The sequence below is a fragment of the Siniperca chuatsi genome, linkage group LG3 (genome assembly GCF_020085105.1).
Source record: "Siniperca chuatsi isolate FFG_IHB_CAS linkage group LG3, ASM2008510v1, whole genome shotgun sequence".
NCBI classification, from domain to species: domain Eukaryota; kingdom Metazoa; phylum Chordata; class Actinopteri; order Centrarchiformes; family Sinipercidae; genus Siniperca; species Siniperca chuatsi.
In genome coordinates, this window is record NC_058044.1 from 13,033,285 (window position 1) to 13,057,477 (window position 24,193).

The 24,193-nt window shown below is 38.2% G+C and overlaps 1 protein-coding gene across 3 annotated transcripts in view; it reads left to right on the top strand.

The window, feature by feature from the left end:
- Window positions 1-24,193, top strand: part of tbck (TBC1 domain containing kinase) — a 46,177-nt gene that overhangs the window by 16,971 nt on the left and 5,013 nt on the right. For 2 of the 3 annotated variants that reach the window (XM_044191436.1, XM_044191437.1), the window contains exons 23-25: window positions 8,511-8,683; window positions 20,490-20,653; window positions 23,585-23,744. In XM_044191436.1, the coding sequence (XP_044047371.1) occupies window positions 8,511-8,683; window positions 20,490-20,653; window positions 23,585-23,744 (497 nt within the window). The remainder of the gene's footprint in view (window positions 1-8,510; window positions 8,684-20,489; window positions 20,654-23,584; window positions 23,745-24,193) is intronic. The other variant, XM_044191438.1, reaches the window with a different exon arrangement.

The following is a 24,193-nucleotide window of genomic DNA, read 5'->3' on the forward strand; positions in this document are numbered from 1 at the left end:
ACCAGAGAGACTAAGTGGTGCTTTTTTAGCTCTGAACCACAAATGCAGGGTTACTCATACAAGAATAGGAGATAGACACAAATACATAAAGCCAAGGGTTAGCATGGGAATGTGAGGCTATCAGGCTGCCTAAAGCAACTATCTGACACAGAGATTTGTATTAAAAATGCACAAGTTGAAGGTATGGTGGTGGGAAATGGCACTTGCAGGAAAAAAATAAGAGTAGGAAATGGGTGTACTCCAGCATAAGAAACATCACATGCAAACACCTGCATCTGTTTTATTTATTTATTTTTTCCACACTCATTACAAACAATGATGCACATGGCAAATTACAGTTCTTTAACCTCTCATTACACCACCTAAGCGACATGTCACTGTAGTGCAAAAATGAGGTGTAGGAGGGGGGAGAGGTGTGGTGGCAAATATTGAAATTGAGTCTTTTAACTCAGCACTATGGTTGTTAATCCCTGCAGGTTTCAGTGCATTACAGGCAAGAAGAGAAATTCTGCCACCTTTCTTGAATAAAACACAGAAGGAGGGCTGACAAATCAAGGAGGAATTCAGTGGGTTGATTATAATCATACAAGCTTGATGGAAATGCATACTTAATAGCTTTGCTCTGTTGGTTATATGTAAGTACTTTTAACAAACTCCCAGTCCAAAGGGTTTTAACATGTTATATGCAGACGCTGACACATTGCCCCAGGGACTTTGATGTTTTTGTCGACTGTATATGCCACACAGAGTGAAGACTCCTAACAGTGTCTCTTAATATGAGCCCTCTTTACTGCTCCTTTTCAGTTGCCCAAAGCGATTACTTCAGCAAAGTATCGGTGACATAAAATCCGAGAGCGGCATTCATAATGTATGTCTTCAGAATGTTCCTCTCCCCTGGGGGATAGCTCAAACAATTTCCTTTAAAACTCTATTTCCAAATGCTGCTTAGCCCTCTTTTTTCTAGCTGAAAGGCAGAATGACATTGGCGTTTTAAAACCAACAGAGACAGGGACGATTTGTCCATAAGGGATGCTGGAGCACTTTGTAAACTAAGGCCAGCAGCCTCCCCTTCTTCCTAAATTCAGAGTTGCCATACTTCACTGTTTAACTCCCCAAGTCCAACAGATTCATGTGATGAGGTGGAAAGGAAGAGGAGAGCCAGTTCTCCTTATAAAGGTAAAATATGTTGGCCTAGAGCTGCAGTCAGCTTCTTTGGCAAGATTTCCTGAGAGCAGCTACAGCTGCCAGCTCATTTCTGTATATCACTGCCAGCCTCATTATCGCAGCTTGTGTATACCTGGGTAGTTACAGTGTAGTATCTGGCACTCTCTTTAAACTATATTAGGAATGAATTTTGGGCTTTAGACTGACCTCAAACAGGACTTGTTTACTTAAGCTTCCAGCTATGTTCTGGTCCACACTCAAGTTTTATATAACTTGTTACAGACACAGACTGCTACATCCAGTCCAATACCAAACAGCACAATATTTATCACTTCTACTAAACAGTAGAGGTCTTACTACTTTAGGCTTATTGACCTGGATTGTGCAGAATTTGTTTTTCTAGCCATGCTAGCAGAATGGCTCAGTGTCGGTCTGTCTGTCGTTTGTTCCACCACAATGGTCCAGACTGTAATATATTCAGTGCATGTGGATGGATTGCCATGAAAGTTTGTACAATCATTCATGGTTCCCAAAGGATGAAGCCCACTGACTTTGGTGATCCCCTGACTTTTTTATTCGCAGCTGCTCAGCTATACTTTGTGTAAGGCTAATTAACAGATGTTACTAAAACTAATATTGGTTCCATGTTACCCATTATATCTGCTAAACATCAGCATGTTAGCATTGTCTACAGTACAGCTTTGCACAGCTGCTAGCATGGCTGTAGACTCTTAGCCTAGTTCCCTATTTAACCAGTAACAGTTAAATGCTAAATATTTTGACAATGCATGAGATGCAATGCATAGGACTTGAAAGAACACATAATTTGGGCCTTGTTACATAGTTAAGTTATATAAGTTTCTAATAGACCTTGTCAACCTTTGTTGGAAGCAAGGTTTGGAGGTCAGTCTGTATATGCTCTGCCTCACCACATTCATGTAGTTATGAGTACGTACCCCCCCCCCCCCACACACACACACGGACTGTGAGTTATTGGAGATATCCTGTGATTTGGGGCCCGCACCTGCTCCTTTCTGCCATCAGATGTGCAGAATTGATGTCCTCATACAACTGAGTCTTACATTCATTTGTTTCAGAGTAGACTCAGACACATACTCCACATGCTTGTAACTACAGGAACTGCATGTGGGAAGCCAGAAAAACATACCCCGATGCTGGCTGGACATCATAAAATAAGAAAAATAGACTCAATCTAGCTTATGCAGCACAAAAGGAAAGAGAAATCAAAGAGAATGTTTTTTTTTTGAAGAAGAAGAATGTTTTTCTCAAAAAAATGTAGGATATAGCTCATTTAATGTGCTGTTTGTCTTGTTCAGGAAAGAATGACACATTTAATACAGCAAACATATTATCACTGTATTTACATTATAAACTAGCAGTTGCAATTTTAAACTGAGTCATCATGCAGTTCAGTGACTACCTAAACCTGCTTCTGTAGAAGCACGTAATTTCCCACTTCGTACCATTCACAAGTACACATAATCATTGACATTTTAGTTAATTTTAGCTGTACATGATGGAAGCCTATATTTAGTTTTGAAGACTTTGTCAGTGGTAAAAAGGTAAAGGACCCCGTATTGTACATTTTTAATCTAAGGTTCCGAGAAATGGATGAACTTTGAAAGACGCATAAGCAGGCTTGACATTTAGTTGTGAAATTTAAAAAAAAATTGTACTCTCTTTCTATTTCTGTCTGCAACTGTCGAAATAAAAGTTAACGGTCAAGATAACGTTACAGGACAGTGGCCCCTAAATGATTCAGACACACTTCTCTCTTTCCATCCTTCTAGGCAGTAAATGGGGCTAGTAACAATAATTCTCAGTGACAAGCCTATTACACATAACACTGTGAAGTCTATAGTTGCCAATATTCCAACGAAGAGAAGAGGTCCAGATTCAAGGCAAGTGAAATGGATTATGAGCTCATGTTCAACCACTGGTTCCCTAAACTGTCACTGTGTTAGTTGAGTCATGTATAAATGTTAAACAAATGTTACTTAAGAAACTCTCCAGACTATCATGAAACACCATATTTTTGCTGAATTATTTTCAATTAAGTTTTGTGAATGATACCACACTCAGTATATCAGAGTCTGAAATAAAATGAATTGTGAAATAGGTAAGACCTGTGCTGCAACATTTTGCCTTAGAGCCAGCAATACATCTCAGCCTGCCATTTGTTAGCAGTTAATCTCATTTTGTGATTCCCATTTGCTTAGTCTTGTAGCCTCGGGTGATCTATAACTTTCTCTTGTTTGGAGATTTCATTGATTCACAATGGACCAGAAAGGCTCTCCAGCTGACAGGAACCGTGTGTTTACTGATGATGCAGCGGCATTTGCCTTCACGGGACATTAACATCTGTTTCAATGAGCAGAGCTAGGCACAGAACTGATGAGCTCTAGTTATAAACGTTTAGTTCTGAGAAAAACAACCAGGAGCTGCTGAAAGTGCTCAAGGCAACACTGCACACAGGGACACCCAGAGAACACTAGCAGAAGGAGAAGTAGAACATTGATGTTGAAAGTTTGGTGTTGGGAGTGCATGACAAATTTGGCATGACACATTTGCATTTACATTTAGGGATTTGGCTGATAGTCTGGTCCGGAGCTTTTTGAAATGAATGTACAAATTAAATAAGCTTCAATCCTATTATAGGCAACCAACATTAAGGAGGACCTCTGTAATATCCATAGGGTCCTGACAATATTGATCTGGGGCCAAATGTATTAATCATCTCCAATTTACTTCAGGAATTGTGCTGAAAGTTAAACTATGTCTAAAAATACTCCAACCTTAGAGAACCTGAGAGTTATTTGTGAGCTTCTTACACTCACTCTTAGCAAGGAGTAGATGTTCTCGTTGAGTGTTTTATGACATTCAGAACTGTAAAAAATAAATTAATAATGTCATCTTGTAGATTTTCTGTGTGTTTCTGGTGTGCAATCAGCACATTCAGAAGACTGACAGGCTGCTCAGTTAACAAAATAGCATCACTTGTATGATAAACTACTTGAAAATATATTTGACCTAAACTGATAAAAGTGACACAGATTTAATTTTGAACAGCCAAAATGAGTTGATTTCAATGTAATGCAGCATCTTACACATTTCATTCAGTGACTGTTTATTTTTATTTGCTGTACACATTTAGTATATATATAATCCTTTGATTTGTGAACATGCCTCTGCGACAATAATAATTTAGACATGTTTAGCACAGTCGCTGGTCCCCTCTCTTGTTTCTGGTGCATCTGTGCGTCACGTGTGACTGGATCATTTGGCCGCAACATCAAGGATCAAGCTGTTTTTTTTTCTTTTAATCTTGTAATGCAAGTTCAACAAAAGCAAACACAGTTGTGGCTTCCCAAAGCATTTTCTTTGTTTTCAGTCTGTTTGTCTCAGTTTAGGTTACATGGACTTGTTTCCTGCAGATCAGGCACAGTATTGTAGATGAGACCATTTTCCCAGACAAATTCAGCCACAAGAAGTTTCAATACAATCTATATACAGTGGTGTGCAAAAGTGTTTGCCCCCTTCCTGATTTCTTTTTTTTTTTTTTTGCATGTTTGTCACACTTAAATGTTTCAGATCATCAAACAAATTTAAATATTAGTCAAAGATAACACAAGTAAACACCAAATGCAGTTTTTAAATGAAGGTTGTTATTATTAAGGGAAAACTAAATCCAAACCTACATGGCCCCTGTGTGAAAAAGTGATTGCCCCCTAAACCTAATAACTGGTTGGGCCACCCTTAGCAGCAAAAACTGCAATCAAGCATTTGCGATAACTTGCAACAAGTCTTTTACAGCGCTGTGGAGGAATTTTGGTCCCCTCATCTTTGCAGAATTGTTGTAATTCAGCCACATTGGAGCGTTTTCGAGCATGGACTGCCTTTTTAAGGTCATGCCACAGCACCTCAATAGGATTCAGGTCAGGACTTTGACTAGGCCACTCCAAAGTCTTCATTTTGTTCTTCTTCTTCGTCTGTCAGCCTCACTAGAATGCTGTATCAAATTCACATCTGAATCCATATAAGGTTTGGCTTAAGTCTTCATTTTGTTTGGCTTAAGTCTTCATTTTGTTCTTCTTCAGCCATTCAGAGACCCCACAACAACATCCAAAGAACTGCAGGCCTCACTTGCCTCAGTTAAGGTCAGTGTTCATGACTCCACCATAAGAAAGAGACTGGGCAAAAATGGCCTGCATGGCAGAGTTCCAAGACGAAAACCACTGTTGAGCAAAAAGAACATTAAGGCTCATCTCATTTTTGCTAGAAAAGATCTTGATGATCCCCAAGACTTTTGGGAAAATAAGACGGTGTAGTCCCTCATTCGTCCAGGAGTGTTCTATCGTAGAAAAGGTTTCAGTCGTAGTCATCTGGACACTGTTTTCAGAATCAAGACGTTTCGGCTCCCATCCGCATTGAGAATGACTTCCGGATGGGAGCCGAAACGTCTTGATTCTGAAAACAGTGTCCAGATGACTACGACTGAAACCTTTTCTACGATTTTGGGAAAATACTAATAAAGTTGAACTTTTTGCAAGGTGTGTGTCCCATTACATCTGAAGGAGAATGTCCGGCCATCTGTTCGTGACCTTAAGCTGAAGCGAACTTTGGTTCTGCAGCAGGACAATGATCCAAAACACACCAGCAAGTCCACCTCTGAATGGCTGAAGAAGAACAAAATGAAGACTTTGGAGTGGCCTATTCAAAGTCCTGACCTGAATCCTATTGAGATGCTGTGGCATGACCTTAAAAAGGCAGTCCATGCTCGAAAACCCTCCAATGTGGCTGAATTACAACAATTCTGCAAAGATGAGTGGGCCAAAATTCCTCCAGTTGCTGCTGAGGGTGGACCAACCAGTTTTTAGGTTTAGGGGGCAATCACTTTTTCACACAGGGGCCATGTAGGTTTGGATTTAGTTTTCCCTTAATAATAACAACCTTCATTTAAAAACTGCATTTTGTGTTTACTTGTGTTATCTTTGACTAATATTTAAATTTGTTTGATGATCTGAAACATTTAAGTGTGACAAACATGCAAAAAAAAAAAAAAGAAATCAGGAAGGGGGCAAACACTTTTGCACACCACTATATTTAAAGAAGCATTTTGTTATATTCAAGCAATCATTATGGTTTACGTATATATTCTGTTCATACCTCTTGGTATAAGCAGGCATGTTTGTGCTCTGGTATTATTTTCCATACTGGTAAGTCCTATCAGGTTAGGCACCGCTACAGCGCTCCTAAATCCTGTGTAAGATAAAAATGGTGATGAAATGCTTTTACTCCTAAGCCTAAAATTAGGACCTAATACGATCTCACTGACAACCTTACATTAGTTAGGACTGACTTCTTAGTGTGAGATAGTGGATGAATGAGAGCCCTGAACATTGATTGATCACTGAGATTAGAGCATTGCTAAGTAAATACATAATTATGACAGCTTTAGTGTTGTCTACCAAGAATAATACATGCACCCCTTAAAGCCATACACACACACAATGCAATCATCCATTTCAGTTTCATCAAAACAAACAACCATTGGAATACCCTCTCATGTTTGTAACAGCATGCATCATTCACTAAAGTTTTGTCGAAATATAATTGGTGGTATACAGTATTACTATGAACATGGATGGACAAACCCCTGGACAATAGATAGTCACTTTCCACACTCCCACCTTTTATATTATCAATGCCATCATGGATCACAATTAAAGAGCTATTCAAAAAGTGAGAAGGGAATTGTCACAAGTACCAATGGTTGGCTTTATAATCTATGAACTGATGTTAAGAGTAATTTTTATGGTGTGTTTGTTATAATATCAAGGGTTGGAACATAATAATGCAGCAGATTTTCTCTATTTATTTTAATTCACTAAATTCTCTCATCTCCATTATTGTCAGGTCTGTCTTCCTTTGCAACACAATCCAATTCCACAAAGCTCCTGAATTGCTCTTAACTAATCACACTATTTGTGGCAACAAGTCACAGCCCACAATCAACATCTATACATAATTACTAAAATGTAATTTTGTCTGACTAAAAAGGAAAATTGCTCCTTAACGAAATTGGCTGCCTTGGAATGCCCAGCTGAGCCCAGGGCTTGTTAAAACCGCTACCAATCTCCTCTTCCTCATTCCTGGCTCTTTTAGCAGGAGGAGTGATTGCATGCAGCATTTGTCGCCCTAGGGAGGGAAAATGTGTTTCCCTGAACTGCCTGTGAGCCTGTCTGTGAGGAATCTGAGACCACCAGTGTGTTTTTCACTGGAATGAACCTTGTAACTGAATCTGTGAGGTCCTAGCCCATGAGAGCTGACAACCCCCTAACCTTAACACCGCTGTGGGACAGAGTGGGGGAAAGATACATCTTCTGTATAATTTCTCTTGAGCTTGGGTGCAGGTCATACCAAGGAGCATTCATTAACCAGACTTGCTTATTATACAACGAAAAAGGGGAGTGAAAGAGAGAGGTTGTCTGTGTGAAAGAGTGTGAAGGAAATAATTCCTAATTTACCCAAATCCTCGGCTAATCCAGTGAGTCCCAGTTCCCTAATCCTCTCTATTCTCAATGTGAGAAGCAGGAGAAAGATGGATACTGCTGGAGAGGCATTAGGGGGAAGAGGAGAAATTTTGCTTTGCGCTAAAAACCTATTTTGGGGCAAGAGCTTAGATGAGGGACAGCAGCTAAACGATGGCCACTTATTATCTTAAAGAGCCACTGGCACTGCTGGATGACTACTTAAGATTATTAATGGCAGCAAAATGCCAAGGTCAAGCTGCTCACTTCTGCAACCAAACCTCCCACACTACATTTACATAATCTCTTACGATTTATGTCTGTTTTAAGGGAAGGAATCACATTTGTTTTTATTCTCAGGCTTTACAGCAGTTAAATAATTTGTTAAAGTAAAATGTTGTCAGTGGTAATTGAAAATTCAGAGATTAGCCGAAGGTTTTAAGTGAAATGTCTTGACAACTATTGAATGGATCACCATTAAATTTAATACAGACGGTTATGTCCCCTTCAGGATAAATTGCAATAACTTTAGTGATCCTCTGAGTTTATAAAATATCCATGTTTGCTAGTTTAGTTGGGTAAACATAAAAAAATCCTTTGTTTTTTCATGATTTCTTTAATTGGGTGTAGGTTAATGTTTGTTGGCTTACTATTTTCTACCTTTTTAAAAGCAGTTTATGAAAAAAGCGATATTAAGGCTACTCTGTTGTTCGTGCCGTTGCTCATAGGTTCTCCAACTCCAACACTGGCAAGTAACATTTTCAAATTTTTTTCCTGTTCCTTTTTGTTGCACAGAAATTGACATTGAGCGCTGTGTTCGTGAATCCATCATACTTTTCTGCTGGACTCCAAAGAGCGCTACATACCGACAACATGCTCAGCCACCAAAGGCCGCTGGTGACAATGGCTTTGGGAAAACAGCAACATACTACTCGTCTGACTACCAGGATATGCCCAAGACAGACCTGGTGAGTTTTTCTCACCACACACAGTCACAAATATAAACTTTACAAAAATGCCATAAATTTGAAGTGAAGTGAAGCCACCTTTGCTTTACAAATTTGTGAACTGATATGCATTATTATCTACTTAATACTTAGTTTTACTGAGTCAGCGACTGTTGAGGTTAAGCCACAGTGACCAAGAGGAAAGTTTTATTTTATTAATTCTTTCCTGGTGTTACGTTTTCTGTGATTTGTATTTATGCTGTATTTATTTGTTTATATATTGCTGCCTTAATTCTGTACAGTAGAAGGCTTTGCTCCTGGTATCTGAGGTAATGAGTTGTCAGCTCAGACTGTTCAAGGCCTCAACATGACACAACACAGGTTTCAATGAAAATATACTGTATCTTAGAGACAGATTGAGACAGGACTTTTTATAGGAACTAAATTCACCATAACCTATATGTGTGCTGATATGCTGCAGGAAAATCTATATCTTAGCAAACAAGTGAAATAAGTGTAATAATTGTAATTGTAAATAATTCTTATATTGGTAAGAACAATGAGAATATCTTGGTAATATTGTATTTTAATTTTGTAATAGAATACTAATAATAAAAACAGATTAGTAATAGGTAATATTGAGGTGAGGCTCTTTTTTTGATGAAAAAGAAGGTAATAGTGGGGTAATAACAGGGTAAAATCCTTGTTAATATTAGGGTAAAGTTTATTAATATATTCAAAGGGTAATATCAGTGTATCTTCACAATCACAAGAAATCATCTATAATTATCACTATTATCTATTGAATGAAATTCTATTCCAATTTTATTGTAAGGTAATGCTGTCAAAATTCAATTTCAAATGCAGTGATCAATGATTTGAAATATGAACATCAGCCTATAACTAATTGTTCTAATATATGCTTTTTTTCTTTCTATTCAATAATAAATAGCATGTATCATTTGTTTATATAGTCAGTATGAGCAATCTGCAAAATAAGACTGCAGGATCTTTTCTACAGACTGGTACTGTACAGACATGATGGGTGATTTTGCCTGTTGCTTCATTAAAGGCTTATTAAATGTGTACTATCAGCAGCTGATTTTAAATTGTGAGGTAGATTTTACATGTGAGATATTTGTCAGCTTTCACACTGTTTTTCTTTGTGAAATAATTCCCAAACTTGAATAGCTTCAGACTGTTGCCATCCATTTGTTCTATTTTTGCAGTTTTGCTGCTTACACCCTCTTTCTGATTTGCACAACGAGTAACTCACTGCACATTACCCAACACCTGTTCTTTTTACTAATCAACACCTGATTGTAGAGCAGCGGAGTGACTCCAGTAGGCCTGTTAAGCTGTATTGATTTTTCATGTTAGAATGAGTTCCTCAGGAATCAAAAGTTACAGTTTAAAGCTCAATACAGTACATGGCAACCTCAGTCTTTAATTTCCAAAGTGGCCAGATATTGATGAGTTTTAAAATAAATTCTCTACAAATACAAACAATCACCCAATTCAAATTATCTCAGCATAAATATAGTAAAACTTTATTTATATTGCACTTTAAAATACTGTTACAAATTGATTTGCAGTAAACAACATACATTAAGTTAGATTCATTTTACTGACGCTTTTCTCCAAACCAAAGTTCATTCAACTTCCATAGGAGTGCAAGATGTCACCAAACATTTTAAGTCCACTTTCTTAAGATACAGAAATACAGATATATGTGCAATTAAAAAATAAACACATAGCAAACATGTATTCAACCAGACCAGCATAAAAAGTGTTTATACTTAGTTTTGAGAAGTGTTTATTGATGTGATGCTGATCATCACACAGGCCTTTTGTCTTTGTTTAGTTTTTGTGGCGCAACCCTGTTTGCCTTTCACACCTGAATGCATCGTGTCCAGAAAGCTCACAAACACTCTTGTCAGCCCAATCTGCTGTGTGCCCAAGTGATTGCTGTAATCTTTCTCATTCAGCCAAGGCTCATTTGTATGGGTGGTGGCATTGATCCATGGCCGCATCTATCTGCACCCCACCTCTTACTCAGAAAACATTCAGGCAGGAGTGAAATGTCACTCTCATCACTGGACTGACCACAGACACACACACATACAGTACACACAGTACAGTATGACTACAGAGAGGAAATTCATAAAATAGGAAGTTGAATGTTGATCTAGAGATTGCTTTGCTCACTAATCATTATTACACATGTCAGCACAGACTTTCCTCTGACCTGAAGACTGCTTACTCATTTAATTATTTTTACACATTTTACTTTCTCAGTTAAAACCTGGTAAAGTTTGTATAGTGTGTGAAGTGCTATAAGAGTAAAACTGAGGACTGTGGCAACAGCAAATGAAGGTTTATGGGAAGTCACATCTGACAACATTCAGTCTCTTACAAAATCCCTTTTCAGTTGCCCCTATAAGATCAATCAAAAATAACAACTCATGTAAACACCTTGATCAGAATAAACTGGCTCGTTCTACTCCATTTGAAAGGGCTGATTTAAGGCTTTTTACCAGATTAAAATGTGCCATGTGAACAAACAGTTATATATGTTATATTCAGTTGGGCTTTATTGGCATGGGAAACAGATGTTAACATTGCCAAAGCATGAACATAAACAGAAAAATGTGCTATTAGAATATATACAGATAAGTAAGATAATGTAGTAGTAGTAGTAGTAGTGATGATAATAATAATTATAATAATAAATTAATTAATTAATATTGACTGGCAGTTAAAATACAAATCCAAGTAAGTGAAAACTACATTACTTTTATTTTTTATGAATATGTGTGTGTGTGTGTGTAGGTCATTCACTGTCCCTCAGGTTGTGGCATGTTGATATATATTGGGCAGTAATAAGTGCCCTTTCTCCTTCTCCTTGGAGTAATTAATTTTAATTTTGAGAGGTCATTTAGCTCTTTAAAATTACAGAGTTTACAGAGATGATTGTGTCTTCCTTTTTCGATTGCTAGTTTGTGCTGACTGAGCCTGTACTTGTTTAGGACCTGTCTCTGCTTTCTATCTCTGACAGCAGTGAGATAATCTACCAATTCATAATCTCTTTTTAGGGCCAGATAACATTCTGATCTACTTTTAGTTTCTTTTTTCCAATGTTCCAAATAGGTTACATTGCGTTATAATTTGGTTTACTCTGATTGGTGTTTAGAAAACAGTGCTGTTGTGAGACTGGTCAGAGTGTGTCTGAGGGGGGGCAGTTAGTCTCAGCAACTGACACAGGGGACTCTTTTCTTGGCTCAGCTCTTGGGTTTGGAGGGCTTTAGAATGGAGGGTGTCCAGGGGGCTGGATTTAAGGTGATTAAAAATTTGAGCACTCTCTTTTGAATGTTAATAATCAGTGGGTATCTGCCTAATTCTGCTCTACATGCATTTGTTGGTGTTTTTCTGTGTACGTGTAAAATGTATCTCCAGAATTCTGCATCTAAAGATTCTGTTGGCTGTTTGTCCCAACGGTTATAGCTATGATGATTGAGTGGACCCCATACTTCACTACCATATAGTGCAATAGGCTGGATGACACTATCAAATATTTTAAGTCGAATTTTAATTGGAATTTGGAAATTATAAAATATTCCCTTAATTGCATTTAGAGCTCTTCGTGCTTTTTCTTTTAGTGCATTCACTGCCATGTTGAAACTTCCTGATGCTGTTATGGTTAAAGGTAGGTATGACTCATACTGTGTTCAATGATATGATTATTAATGGTATACAAACTGTTATTTCTTCTCCTGACATCTGGGGCATTTTGAAAAATCATGACAGTTTATTTCATATTTACTGCCAGGGCCCAGTTCTGACAGTACTGTTCTACTATGTCCAGCTGTTGCTGTAGTCTTTGTTCAGTAGGAGACAGTAGAACAAGGTCATCAGCATAAAACAGACTTCATCTCTCTATCTAGGAGGGAGAGGCCAGGAGCAGCACATTGATCCAACTGTACAGCAAGTTCATTTATATACAGATTAAATAAAGTTGGGCTTAAATTGCAGCCCTGACAAACACCTCTTCTCTGGGTGAAGGATTCGGTTTGTTCGTCTCCAATTTTTACAGCACACCTATTTTCCAAATAAACTGATTTAATCAGATCATACATTTTGCCCCCTATACCGCAATGTAGAAGTCTGTAATAGAGCCCTTCATGCCAAATAGAGTCGAAAGCTTTCTTGAAGTCAATAAAACAAGTAAATATCTTACCATTTTTTGTTTGGTGTACATGTTTGTTGATTTTAAGTGTGAAGGGTGTATACATGGTCAGTTGTGTGGTGTTTTGGGAGAAAGCCCAAAACAAGATGGAGTGCTCTTCAAGGAAATGTAGTATTCTTTTAGGACTACGGTCATAGTAAGTTCTGCCATTTTCTGTGGTTGTCCACAATGTCTTGCCTCCCCAAAAATACTGTAAAAAGTGGTGTGGCTGATACTCTACTGCATGTTTGTTACATGCTTCACTATTGCCTAGAGCAGAAGACTCAGCAGATTGTCAGCCCTTGTAGTGAACAGACATCCATCTTACTGGACAGCTGCTGTCCAGTCAGCTTGGTCTGAGTAAGTGAATAGGAGTAAACAAGCTCTCCTTTCTCTGAGCCACTAATAAGAGAATCTAAACATAGCAAAACAAATGCGAAATTGCTCCACACTTGTACCATTAATTAAATTGCCTCTGTTTCATCAATCTTTGACATGAATTTAGTTTGTCTCCAGTTAGTTGATCAAGTTAGGTGGTCTTCTTCTTTCTCAAATTGTTTGTTGATAATGACATTTACTTGCAAATTTGTGCATGACTGCTGGCAAGTGAGTGACACATAGTACAGCAGCTTTTGGGCAACAATAGCTGTAAACAGCTATTTCCAGATGTATACGTTGTCCATCTCAACAGAACTGAACATGCATGATAAATGTGTGTATTTGCTAGTTAGTATTGGCTGGAAAGTTATCCTTAACAGTAGGAGTGGAGGTACAGTGCACAGGAGGCTAGTGCCATTCCCTATGGATGAGAAGATGTTTTGCTCACTGTCATCTAACAGCTGGCAGAGCTCGTATTTCAATTATTGAGAATGGATGTCCATGAAGAAACTGGAATGCTTCCTGGTTCCCACGAACATGTAAAACTGTGAGCAAATGGAGCATTCCCAATTAGGTAGGGGTAATGTATACACGATTTGAAGTGAATGGGTAAAACCAATATATTAAGTCTTGTCTTACTAAGATATTGCACAGGGCTTAGACACAATCACATGTATAATATACAGTAAATGATTCAATCTAATACAAAACCTCAGCAATAAATTGTAGCATTTTGAAGCTTATTATATACAATTTTGTTGACAATATGTTTTTTCATCTATTAGAAACATCTCTCAAGAAACATCTCTCACTATTATACAATCCAATACAACACCATGAATGAATACCTCTCACACACTGTCAACAGAAACTGAACCATATAAGCTTCACAAAGATAGGATTTATTTCAGGACTGTAGTAAAGTTTTGGATTGCATTACATGTTCAGGAGTTCGTTTTACTGTTTTGTACGTTTTATTTCCAATTAGAAAAGCTTAATCATATGTAATGTCTATAACATATTCCAGTGATAAATAACTGACTAAAATTATGAAAAACAGTTGTCTTAGGCTCTTGTCTCCAAGTGTTCACTCATCAAACTTAAGTGCAAAGCAAGTTGCTTATGCGACACTAAAGCAGCATTATGTTTCAGCCACTGTAACTCAGTTGTCAAAGTCCATGTCTGGACTCAAATTTTGTCTTTTGTCAGCAAAAACAGAGCTTTCATTAGAGGAGGCTGCTTTTTCTGCCCTTTCCCAAGAAAAATCATTCCTGTTAGAGCAATATTGGTAACTGCTAGGTGGCAAGAATTAAAACAGGAAGTATATGAAAAGCTGGGAGGATTCTTTGCTCTTAAAATCCTCCACGTGGAAATTGGCATGTGTGTGTGGCCTCAGTGAGGGGTATTTGTTGTCAGCATTTTTCTCAGATCATGGCCTCAATTATGCTCTTCTTCTCTTTGTCTGACTGTAGACTTGGCAGATAAAATGTGTTTTTGTTTTAGAAATGATGCTCGAACATCACAGACTGTGTTGTTTGATATGTGAAAATCTCAGCACAGTTACAATCACGCAGTGTGAAGGCACTTTAAATGAGTCATTGACCTTGTCATCAAGCTTTATCCAAGCTGTACAACACCATTGTTTCCAGTTCAACATGTTAAGTGATTGGTGTTTTTTGGCAACTGTGTACCATGAGCATTTATGCGTAGATGCACACACAAACACAAACCACTGCAGAGGATTTGTGTCTGCTTATCAGCAGCTCCAGTTTAGCCTCATCACTGTCAGGCCAGTGAACTGCAGAAGTGTCATTAAGCCATTCTCAGCTGGCACACACTGCTCATCATGACATTTAAGTCACCACACAGTGCTCCATCAGCCCCAGGCAATGACAGGCTGCATATTTTGCCTATTCCTGTCAGTATATTCTATGTGTATAGGATACATTTATGTGCATGTGTTATTTAGTTTTACTGAAGTAGATCAATAGGTGTTGCCATTCATCTTTGCTGATCATCACACTGAAAATGTGCTTATATATGAGCTCAACCAAGCAAATGAACCCGTTCAACTCTATGGAGATGTCCGAAATCCTCATCCACTTTCCTTCAGACTCTCACTAAAAAACAGAACAACCCAGTTGGGTACAGCGGTCCACAGTTTAACACTGTTAGCTGTGCCAAACCCAAAACAAGCCAGATCGCTGTGTCGTCAGATAATTTGCACCTTCAGAGTGACTCTGGACATCAGAGTAGAACTCGCTGCACCTACACACTAAATCAGCCGACAGTTTTCTTCCATCTACCTAACCCATGGGTCTTTTGGTATGATTAGTCAGAATCAGCTAAATTTTGTGATGAAAGATCGTTACCTAGCTCATGACCTTCCACAGAAATGTTCTAAAAATGTCCTGTTACCAAACACATGTTGGCTGAACACCCATCTAACACTTATCAACAGTTATTTTTAAATGATGTGTACAAAAAAGATTAGCTTTGGTGGGTTGTCATAACAACTGCTTATCCATGATCTTATGTTAAGTGTATACCCTATGCTTGAAAAGCATTTTTTAATCCAGTAAGTAATCTTTCAAAAGCATTCCTTAAAGGCAGACTGATTGACCCACTCTGCTATTTTCACCACTTTTTGTATGTTTGGTGTTTTAGACAAATGCTGAAAAATGTATACACGTCCCAAGGACCGTTGAGCAATAAACTGGAGTAAGCATGTATTTATCAGTAAATACCTGTTCTTCTTCTTTACATGTAGTACACTATATATATGACCCAACCTATTTATGCATACACACATGAAAACAGCCACATGCACCACTGCTTCAGTGATAAACTAGCATGTGGTAGTCAGCAGGCCTTGCTGTAATCGTGGCTCATCACAGTGAAAAGCCCTGCCAGCTCAGGAGGTTAAGACCCAGCTGAACACACTCCAAAACCAAAATATCGTTTCACATTTGATGGAGAGATTTGTGCAACTGTGTTCCCTTTGGATTTGGATTTTATTTAATCTTGTTGAAGTTTTAATAACCAAGTACAAGCTACATTTGAAATGAATAAACTCTGCTTCCCAGTAGTAAGGTTTTAGTGCTATCTGGGAAGCTTAGGTGACTTTGAAGGGAGCTCAGTTGTCCCTGGTTCCCATGTAATTCAACCATGATCTTCTCATCTCTAGGTTACTGTTAGGTTAGGTTAACTAACCTAAAAAGCAGCAAGACCAAGATGAGAGAATCTGAAGATTCTCAATCTGTAAGTCAAAGCTGGTGTCCTTAATGTTTTAGTAGATACCATATGTGTAACATATTAGTCTCAATGGGTATTACAAAACACAAAAACAGGCCCATTTACTCTGAGTGTAGATACAGCTTGTCAGTTTGTTCTGCTTCTGGAGAGGGCATCAGCATGCAGAAAATTACAAATTCTAGCCGTTTAGAGTGACAGTATGTAAATCGCACTTACATGATGTTGACAAAATAAATATGTATCCAAATTGAACTGATCTCTTAAATTGTTTATCAAGATTTATGAAGCTGCAAAAAAATTCATCCTTTAACGTAATTAGATTTTTTTGTGCCGTGTAAAGTAGTTAAAGTGTTTTAAAAAGATGTAGAGAGCCCAACAGAGAGCCCACCCTTCCACTTTAGCTCTTGCATTGCAGTGAAAGATGCTTAAAGTGGTCATATTATGCTTTTTGGCTTTTTCCCTTTCCTTTTTTGTGTTATATATCTTTTTTGTGCATGTAATAGGTTTGCGAAGTGAAAAAGCCCAAAGTCCACCCCAAAGGGAGTTACCCTTTCCCACAGAAAACACTGCTCCTGAACTGCTTAAAAACGATTGTAGTCCAGCCGTTACTGCCGTAACGTATCTGCATCACTATGTAACACGCTTCATAATTGAGAATTGAGCAGTTTCCACACGTACACCTAAATATGAAATTGAAAAAACGTTAGATACCCTCCATGCAGTCAATGGACATAATGTTATTACTGTGATGTAGAGACAGTGCACAGTTAAAACGTTACCTATGAAAGATAAATTAGTTACAAATTAATAACTTACCACTCTGAAACTCTCCAGTCTAGATTGTGAAGCTGGTTCGGGTTGTTGGAACATGTACGGCTGAACCGTAATGGCTGAACCGAAGCCATAGTTACGGCTGAAGCAGCTTTGTTTTGGATCACCTACCTTGCTCGTCAGAACCCGCCCTACTCTGCTTCTGATTGGCTAGTAGTCCTTACCTGGCTACTGTGCATGTGCAACTCCCAACAAAGATCGAATAGAAGTGAGATGCCTCACTCGATAGCTAAAATGGAGCGTTCAAGACACAGGGTGAAAAGAGGTGCTGCAGCAATGTGCAGTAAGAGTGCACATTGAAAATGTTTTTTGAAAATTATACCATGTCAACCTATTCTACACTTTAAAAGACAGATTTCTGTGTAAATGAAGGTAACCGATCACTTTACAGTTGGTTTTCATTTGTAAGCTCAGTGTACACAGGCAGGTTTTACTGAGCAGGTGTGTTCAGTCACACCCTAGTTTACTCTCAAGTTGAACATACTGGACTCCCATTTTTCTTTTGCCTGTTGTGTTTGAAACGTACCATAGTACTGATTCAAAACACAAACAACTTAAGTGGTGGCTCAACAAAAACTGAACATTATGTGAATGGTAGTATTTCTTGCAGGGCTGATGTGTGGTATTGCATCACATAGGTACAGGTGTTTCTATTTTTCTGTTCACTCAGTATACATTTCCTTGTCAGTGGTTGTTAGACATCAGATTGAAAGTTGAAAAAGAAATCCAAAAGGTGAGTGACTTTCTTTGCAACAAACCAAATTGTTGGTCATGGCAATAAGACATCATGAATATGTAGCTTCTAGCTCTGCTTGTGCGCTCATGTTGCCTAGAATAGCTATCGTCAATCTCTCTCTGTTGATAATTCAAGAGAGCAGAATAAAGTTGTTTGTTGAAAACAATGCACCACTCCGCCAGTCTCTTCCCTTTTCCCATCCTGTGTTGATGCAGCAGAGTGAAGCTGCACCCTTTAGACATACCAATCCATACAAATTACTACTATAGAGAATGGAGACAGGAATTTTGCTACATTCACAGTTGAAATCAGATACCTATTTAAATAATCAGGCTATGAATACTTATTAGAAGCAGAAACAAAACCCCTATTGTTGAAAATTTGAAAGAGAAAATTTAACAGCTTTACATGTTTCTAGTCAAAGCCTACAGGCAAGCAGAAGGGTTAGGACATACTCAGAATTAGGCCTTAGTAAAACTCTGCAGTTAGAGGGGCGAATTCAGAAAAGGATTGCGTGGCTTTTGCTGCCGCTAAACCTGCAGTATACAGTAAGTCAAATTACCACCAGTGTATGATTTTGGCTATAGGGACAAAAACTTTCTTTATGCCTGGTTACACTTTATTGAATGGGATTGTTGCAAAGATGTTTATAGAGTGTATTTTGGTTGATATGATAATCTGGACTAAATTACTTATAGCCTTTTTGGGTGAATGTTTTGCTAATGTCATATTATACATTAGAATGAAAGAGTACAGACCAATTAGTTTGTTTAATTTATTCCTGAAACCTGCATAGAGTCAGTGGTGGACCAAGTATTCAGATCATTTTCTTAAGTAAAAGTAGCAATACCATACTATAAAAAATACTCCATTATAAGTAAAAGTCCTGCATTCAAATTTGACTTAAGTAGAAGTACAGAAGTATAAGCAACAAAATGTATTTAAGCTTAAAAGTGAAAGTACTCATTATGCAGAATGGCCTCTGTCAGTCTTATATTATTGGATCATTATATTTGATGCAATAACAGTGTATAAACTTCTTTACACAATTTTAAGTAGTTTAATCTATTGCAATGCATCACATTTTATAAACTGATCAAATGTTTTGGATGTAAAATCTTGGTCTGCAAAGTAATCACTAACTATAGATGTCAGATAAATGTAGTGGAGTAAAAAGTACAACATTTCTGTCTGAAAAGTAGTGGAGTAGAATTATAGAGCATAAAATGGTAATACTCAAGTAAAGTACACGTACCTCAAAATTGTACTGAAGTACAGTACTTGAGAAAATGTACTTTCCACCACTGTGTACAATATTGTAACTTCTTACTTCTTTAGAACCTTTTTTGGAGAGCCAAATATTTATTATATGGGAAAAGAATGTGTAAAATAGCAACACTCTTATATAGCAGCACTTAATGCTTTAATAATACCTGGATTTTAAGGTAGTAGCTCAGAATTGTTACATTAAATCCTTTTCCCATAAAAAAAAAAAGAAATCTTTAAAATCCTCCATGGGCTCACAGATGTCACTGACTTCTTCACTGTTGGGTTGGCAGAAGATTGTTCAGCTAGCCAATGGAGTTAGCTGCTTTCAAACATTTTATTTCATGGATGGCAAAGTTTTGGCACTTAAACTACTGAACGTGCAGTTGGCCCTTCTCTGATCTGAAAATGGCTTTCACACACTGTGCTGAAATTCATAGATAATTCTGTTTGTATTTCTCCCCTATTCATTTGCATATCAGTGAATAGTGTAGAAGTACCAGACTCCTTAATGACCACTCAATTTTCACAATACATTTGTTTGTTAGTTTTTTGTAAGGGACTTGGGGGGGAAAACTGTCAGCATCCTCAGTTTTTTTTTTCACATTTTATGCTTAAAATGATTTTAGGGCATCTGGGAATCATAGAGGTGTAACATTTGCTTACCATTGCAGAGACCAGGGTTCAGTCCCCTGCAGCCATGCCTCTGGTTCGCTGCTTTAATGAACCCATTTGGCAGCGCAGGTGGAAACTGGCAAAGGACCATGTTCTGGTCACTGCTGCTGGTCGTCTGTGGTGCTCTCTGAGTTGTAATACTTTTTTTTATGGTAATACATAATGTAATTCTATTCTTAAGTTAGCGGGATGAACAGTTTAAAAGGACAGTGTAAGATATTTAATTAATACAGAGGAGATTTAGTTAACATAGAAGGCATTCAGCCAAAGCACTGTTTTCCTGGTTTTAAAGAAACCATAATATCCAACCTGACACTATTCTTTCTGTCTCTCTTGTATTATTACTACAATTACTACTTGTCCAAACTCCATTATTCAAATTATATTCAGAAATTCACTGAAAGGCTGTACTACAATTTTCTCCCTCTTCATCTGATCTCCTGTGACTTCCTTTCTTGTAGTCTCGGGAGCCTCTGGCACTGTGTGACTTGAAAGCTGAAGTATCCCCTAGGATCTCAGCCGAGGACTTAATCGACCTCTGTGAGCTGTCATTGGCCGGGCCCACCAAAAGGACCAAAGCTGGCAAGCCCAAAATCGTCGCTGTCGATATCCGCAATGTAGAGGAGTATCCTTACCATTTCTGTGTTGCTATGAAATATACCTGTCAGTTCCTCACCTGTCTCAACAGTTATACATTGCTCAATTTTTCTCTGCTAAGGCACATCTGGAAATGGTGAACACAGATGGGAGCTTGTTTGCACAACCTTGGATTGTGTCCAACAAAGCAAAAGCAACAAACTTTCTGCTGACATTTGTGTTCACATAACTGAGATATGCAGTATAGCTAGTTTTCAGTAGAAAACAACCTTATCTTCATTTTTCAATTTTTTTTCCCATGAAAGCAGAATTGACTTGGAGAGGGGTTTTAAACTTTAATGTCTGTTATGTCTGAGATACGACTCAGCTGAGAGCTGTTTTAAAAGTGATGCTGACTTCTGATGCCACCGCTTTAAGGACCAGGTAGGAACCACTAGAAAAGAAGTGGTTCCTATGATGGGTTGTCCAATCAATAGTGTTCATAGCTGTTACGAACGGCCACACTAGACTCCTCTGCTTTTGAGATTTCTCTCTGATGAGCGTGTCTCTGTTCAGTCTCAGAGGTTAACCAAACTGGTTCTTGTAAGGTCATGGTCCAAATCCTTGAGTGTATGCCAGGTCTCTGTAAAAGCTGTGATTTATGCATCCCTGAATTTATGCCGGCTGTTTTTATATCATGTCTGCACCTGTTTGGCACGAATATGTCGTGCCTGTGCCATATCTATGCTGGTCTGATGAGTGAAACTTTGTTCTCTTTTAATTGCAGATAAAGACAAATGTTCTCATTTGCTCATGAATTATTTGCTCAAGGTTAAAGGGTCTTGACACACACAGAAACAAAGTTTGTACACACTTCACAGCGTGCTTGCATGCAAGAAGCCTTTCTTTTTATTGCGCGGTGCATCTGATCTCTTGCTTACCTCTTGTACTGGTGCCAGTGCTTTGCAGAGTTTTGAAATTGAACCTTAGGCACGGAGGGTAAAACAAATTCCCATCAAAGGCAAGTAGGGGCAGATTGAGGGTGGATGATCTACTTCAGTTATGTGCTGCCAGACTCTGCAACATTCAGTTAGGCCCTTCATATCCACCCAGGCTGCCCCAGCACTTCCTGCAGTCTGAGAGACAGGGGCATAAAGCAGTGGAGATTACCCTGTGAAACCAAGCAAAATGCATTGGCTTTGTGGGTATACCATAGTTTCCTCTTTTTCATGAGAGAATTTTGGTTATTGTTGTAACAATCGGCTGATAATCATGACCAAGACATTTTAATGGGTAAACAGCTGCGTTCAAAGAATGCTCTTTTGTTAAGCTAAACTGTACGATAGTATATCAAGTGAAGAATTTCTTTGCAACAGCTGATGACCCTGGGTATACAGTATGTGTGGGTATGTCTGTGTGTTTGCTGTCCCAAGAAAACTATGTATCTCCAGAAGTGGCCATTTTGAATTTTTCAGACAAACTGAAAGATTAAGTTTATGGTTTGATAGAATTCTCCTGCTTCTTAAGCCAAATAAACAATTTCAAAACCCACTGGTTAAGCTGAAATTGTTAAAAAGCTGAAAACAATGCTGTTTTTCTTAGCTTATGAAACGTTTTGGAGATATATGGTTTTCACAGGACAGCAACAATATACATGAGTTGATATGCATACTCAAAAAAATGTAGGTCTCCCATACAAACAAATTCCCTGTAAGTCCCTTAGATTAAAAATTGTAATTTCTACTGCTTGCCACATTCAGAAGCCTCTTTATCCATCTTTTTCGTAGCTCTTCACAAAATTACAATACTGCATAAAGAAATAAATTTAGCTCTTGCCGATGGGTAGTTTTTATTTATTACTAGGAGTATAGTGGCCCAGAAAACGCTGCCTATAAGAAATGCAGAGGACCCGAAGGAGGGAGCCTCACACTTAATATCATCAGTGGAAAGGTAATTGTCTAAGGGGTTTAAAGAGCCATTAATCAATAAGGATTAGTGAATAGAGCAAGGATTTTGAAATGGCCATTTCTCTAGTCAAATTCCTACACTGGAGCCTCCTGATAGACAGAGGCTCCTCAGGCTAACTCACATGGACAAAAGGGATTTGACCACTTTCACAGGATTTGGCAACCCTTGTTCACCTTTATTGTGATCTTAGGCAAAGCTCTGTTGTGGGTGTCCACGGTCACTAAAAGTGGATTAAATTAAGACCTCTGTGGAGTAAATCAGAACAATCTAGATTTATATGTCTAGGTACCTGGTGGTGAATCTCTGATGTAAAACAACTGTCATGTGCCTCTTGTAATTCCACGGCTAAATGTACCACAGTAGGATTTGACAGCTAGTGGATTATACACTGCGTTATGTAACATACTGACTCTACATGTTCTTGTGGCAGCTGGTATGATTTAGTGAACATAGTAATTTGACTGAGAGAGTTGAACACCACTTGTGTTAAAATATGTAGCAATAATGTCAATAGCTACACTTTCAGAAATAGGACAATCTCCTTTTCTCAGTTAATTATTCAATTATATGCCACTCTGGGGTTGTTCACTGTCCCTGTGCTGATACTCCCTATGTTTTTCCAGCAAATCCCTCACTAAGACCTACTGTAGTCTTTTCTGTCCTTTTTTTCTTTTCTTTTCTCCTCCTGACTCCCTTATTATATCTCCTACTGTATATCTCTTATTCTTCTTTCTCATTCCCTCCCTTCAGTTAAGAGAGCTAGTTTTCCCCACACTGCTATCTTGAAGCTTGTCTTACATACTTTTTGTATTGGAAGTCAGTCTGATAAGCAGTATAACAAGCACTCTAATTGTGTACCATTGAACTGACTTGATATTGTTTCCTACTGTCTATTCATGTCGTCCAGGGATAGTATGGTTCATAGTATGAAATTTATTGTGTAACTGTAACTTGGTCGCACGCAGGCTTCGTACCTGTTTAAACCTGTGCTCCTTAACCACACTGCTTCCAGCTTCAGCAGAGGCCATATTTCTGGCAGCATCAACATTCCCTTCAGCTCAGCGTTCAGCCCTGACGGTGAGCTGGTGCAGTGTCCTGCAACAGGAATCCTCCAGAACTACAGAGGACGTGTCATTGTGGTCATTAGCCACGCCATAAAGAGTGCTGCTATGGTGAGAAAGCAGTCCCACACACACCTGTGTACAGCACATCAGTCTAGACACTATTTAGAGTGAAAGTGTTGACTCTGATATATATTCCCAAGATGTGCATTATATAACTTACCATGGAGATGTCATATGCATACACTTTAATTTTTAGCCATGGAAGTGGGAGTGCTTTAGGGATGGCAATGTCAGTCTGTTGGCCGCTCCATTACTTTGGTTCAGACTGAAATATCTCTATAACTGTTGGATGGATTGCCATGAAATTTGATACAGACATTCATGTCACCCTTAAGATGAATTTTATAAATTTTTTTGAACCCTTTTCATCTAGCACGATTATCAGGTCAACAGTTGAATTTTTTACAATAAACATGAACAATAAAGACATTGATTGGATGTTGGCTGCTATCTACCAAAAGCAAGAAGTACAGTATGGGTACAGCAATCTTAACAAA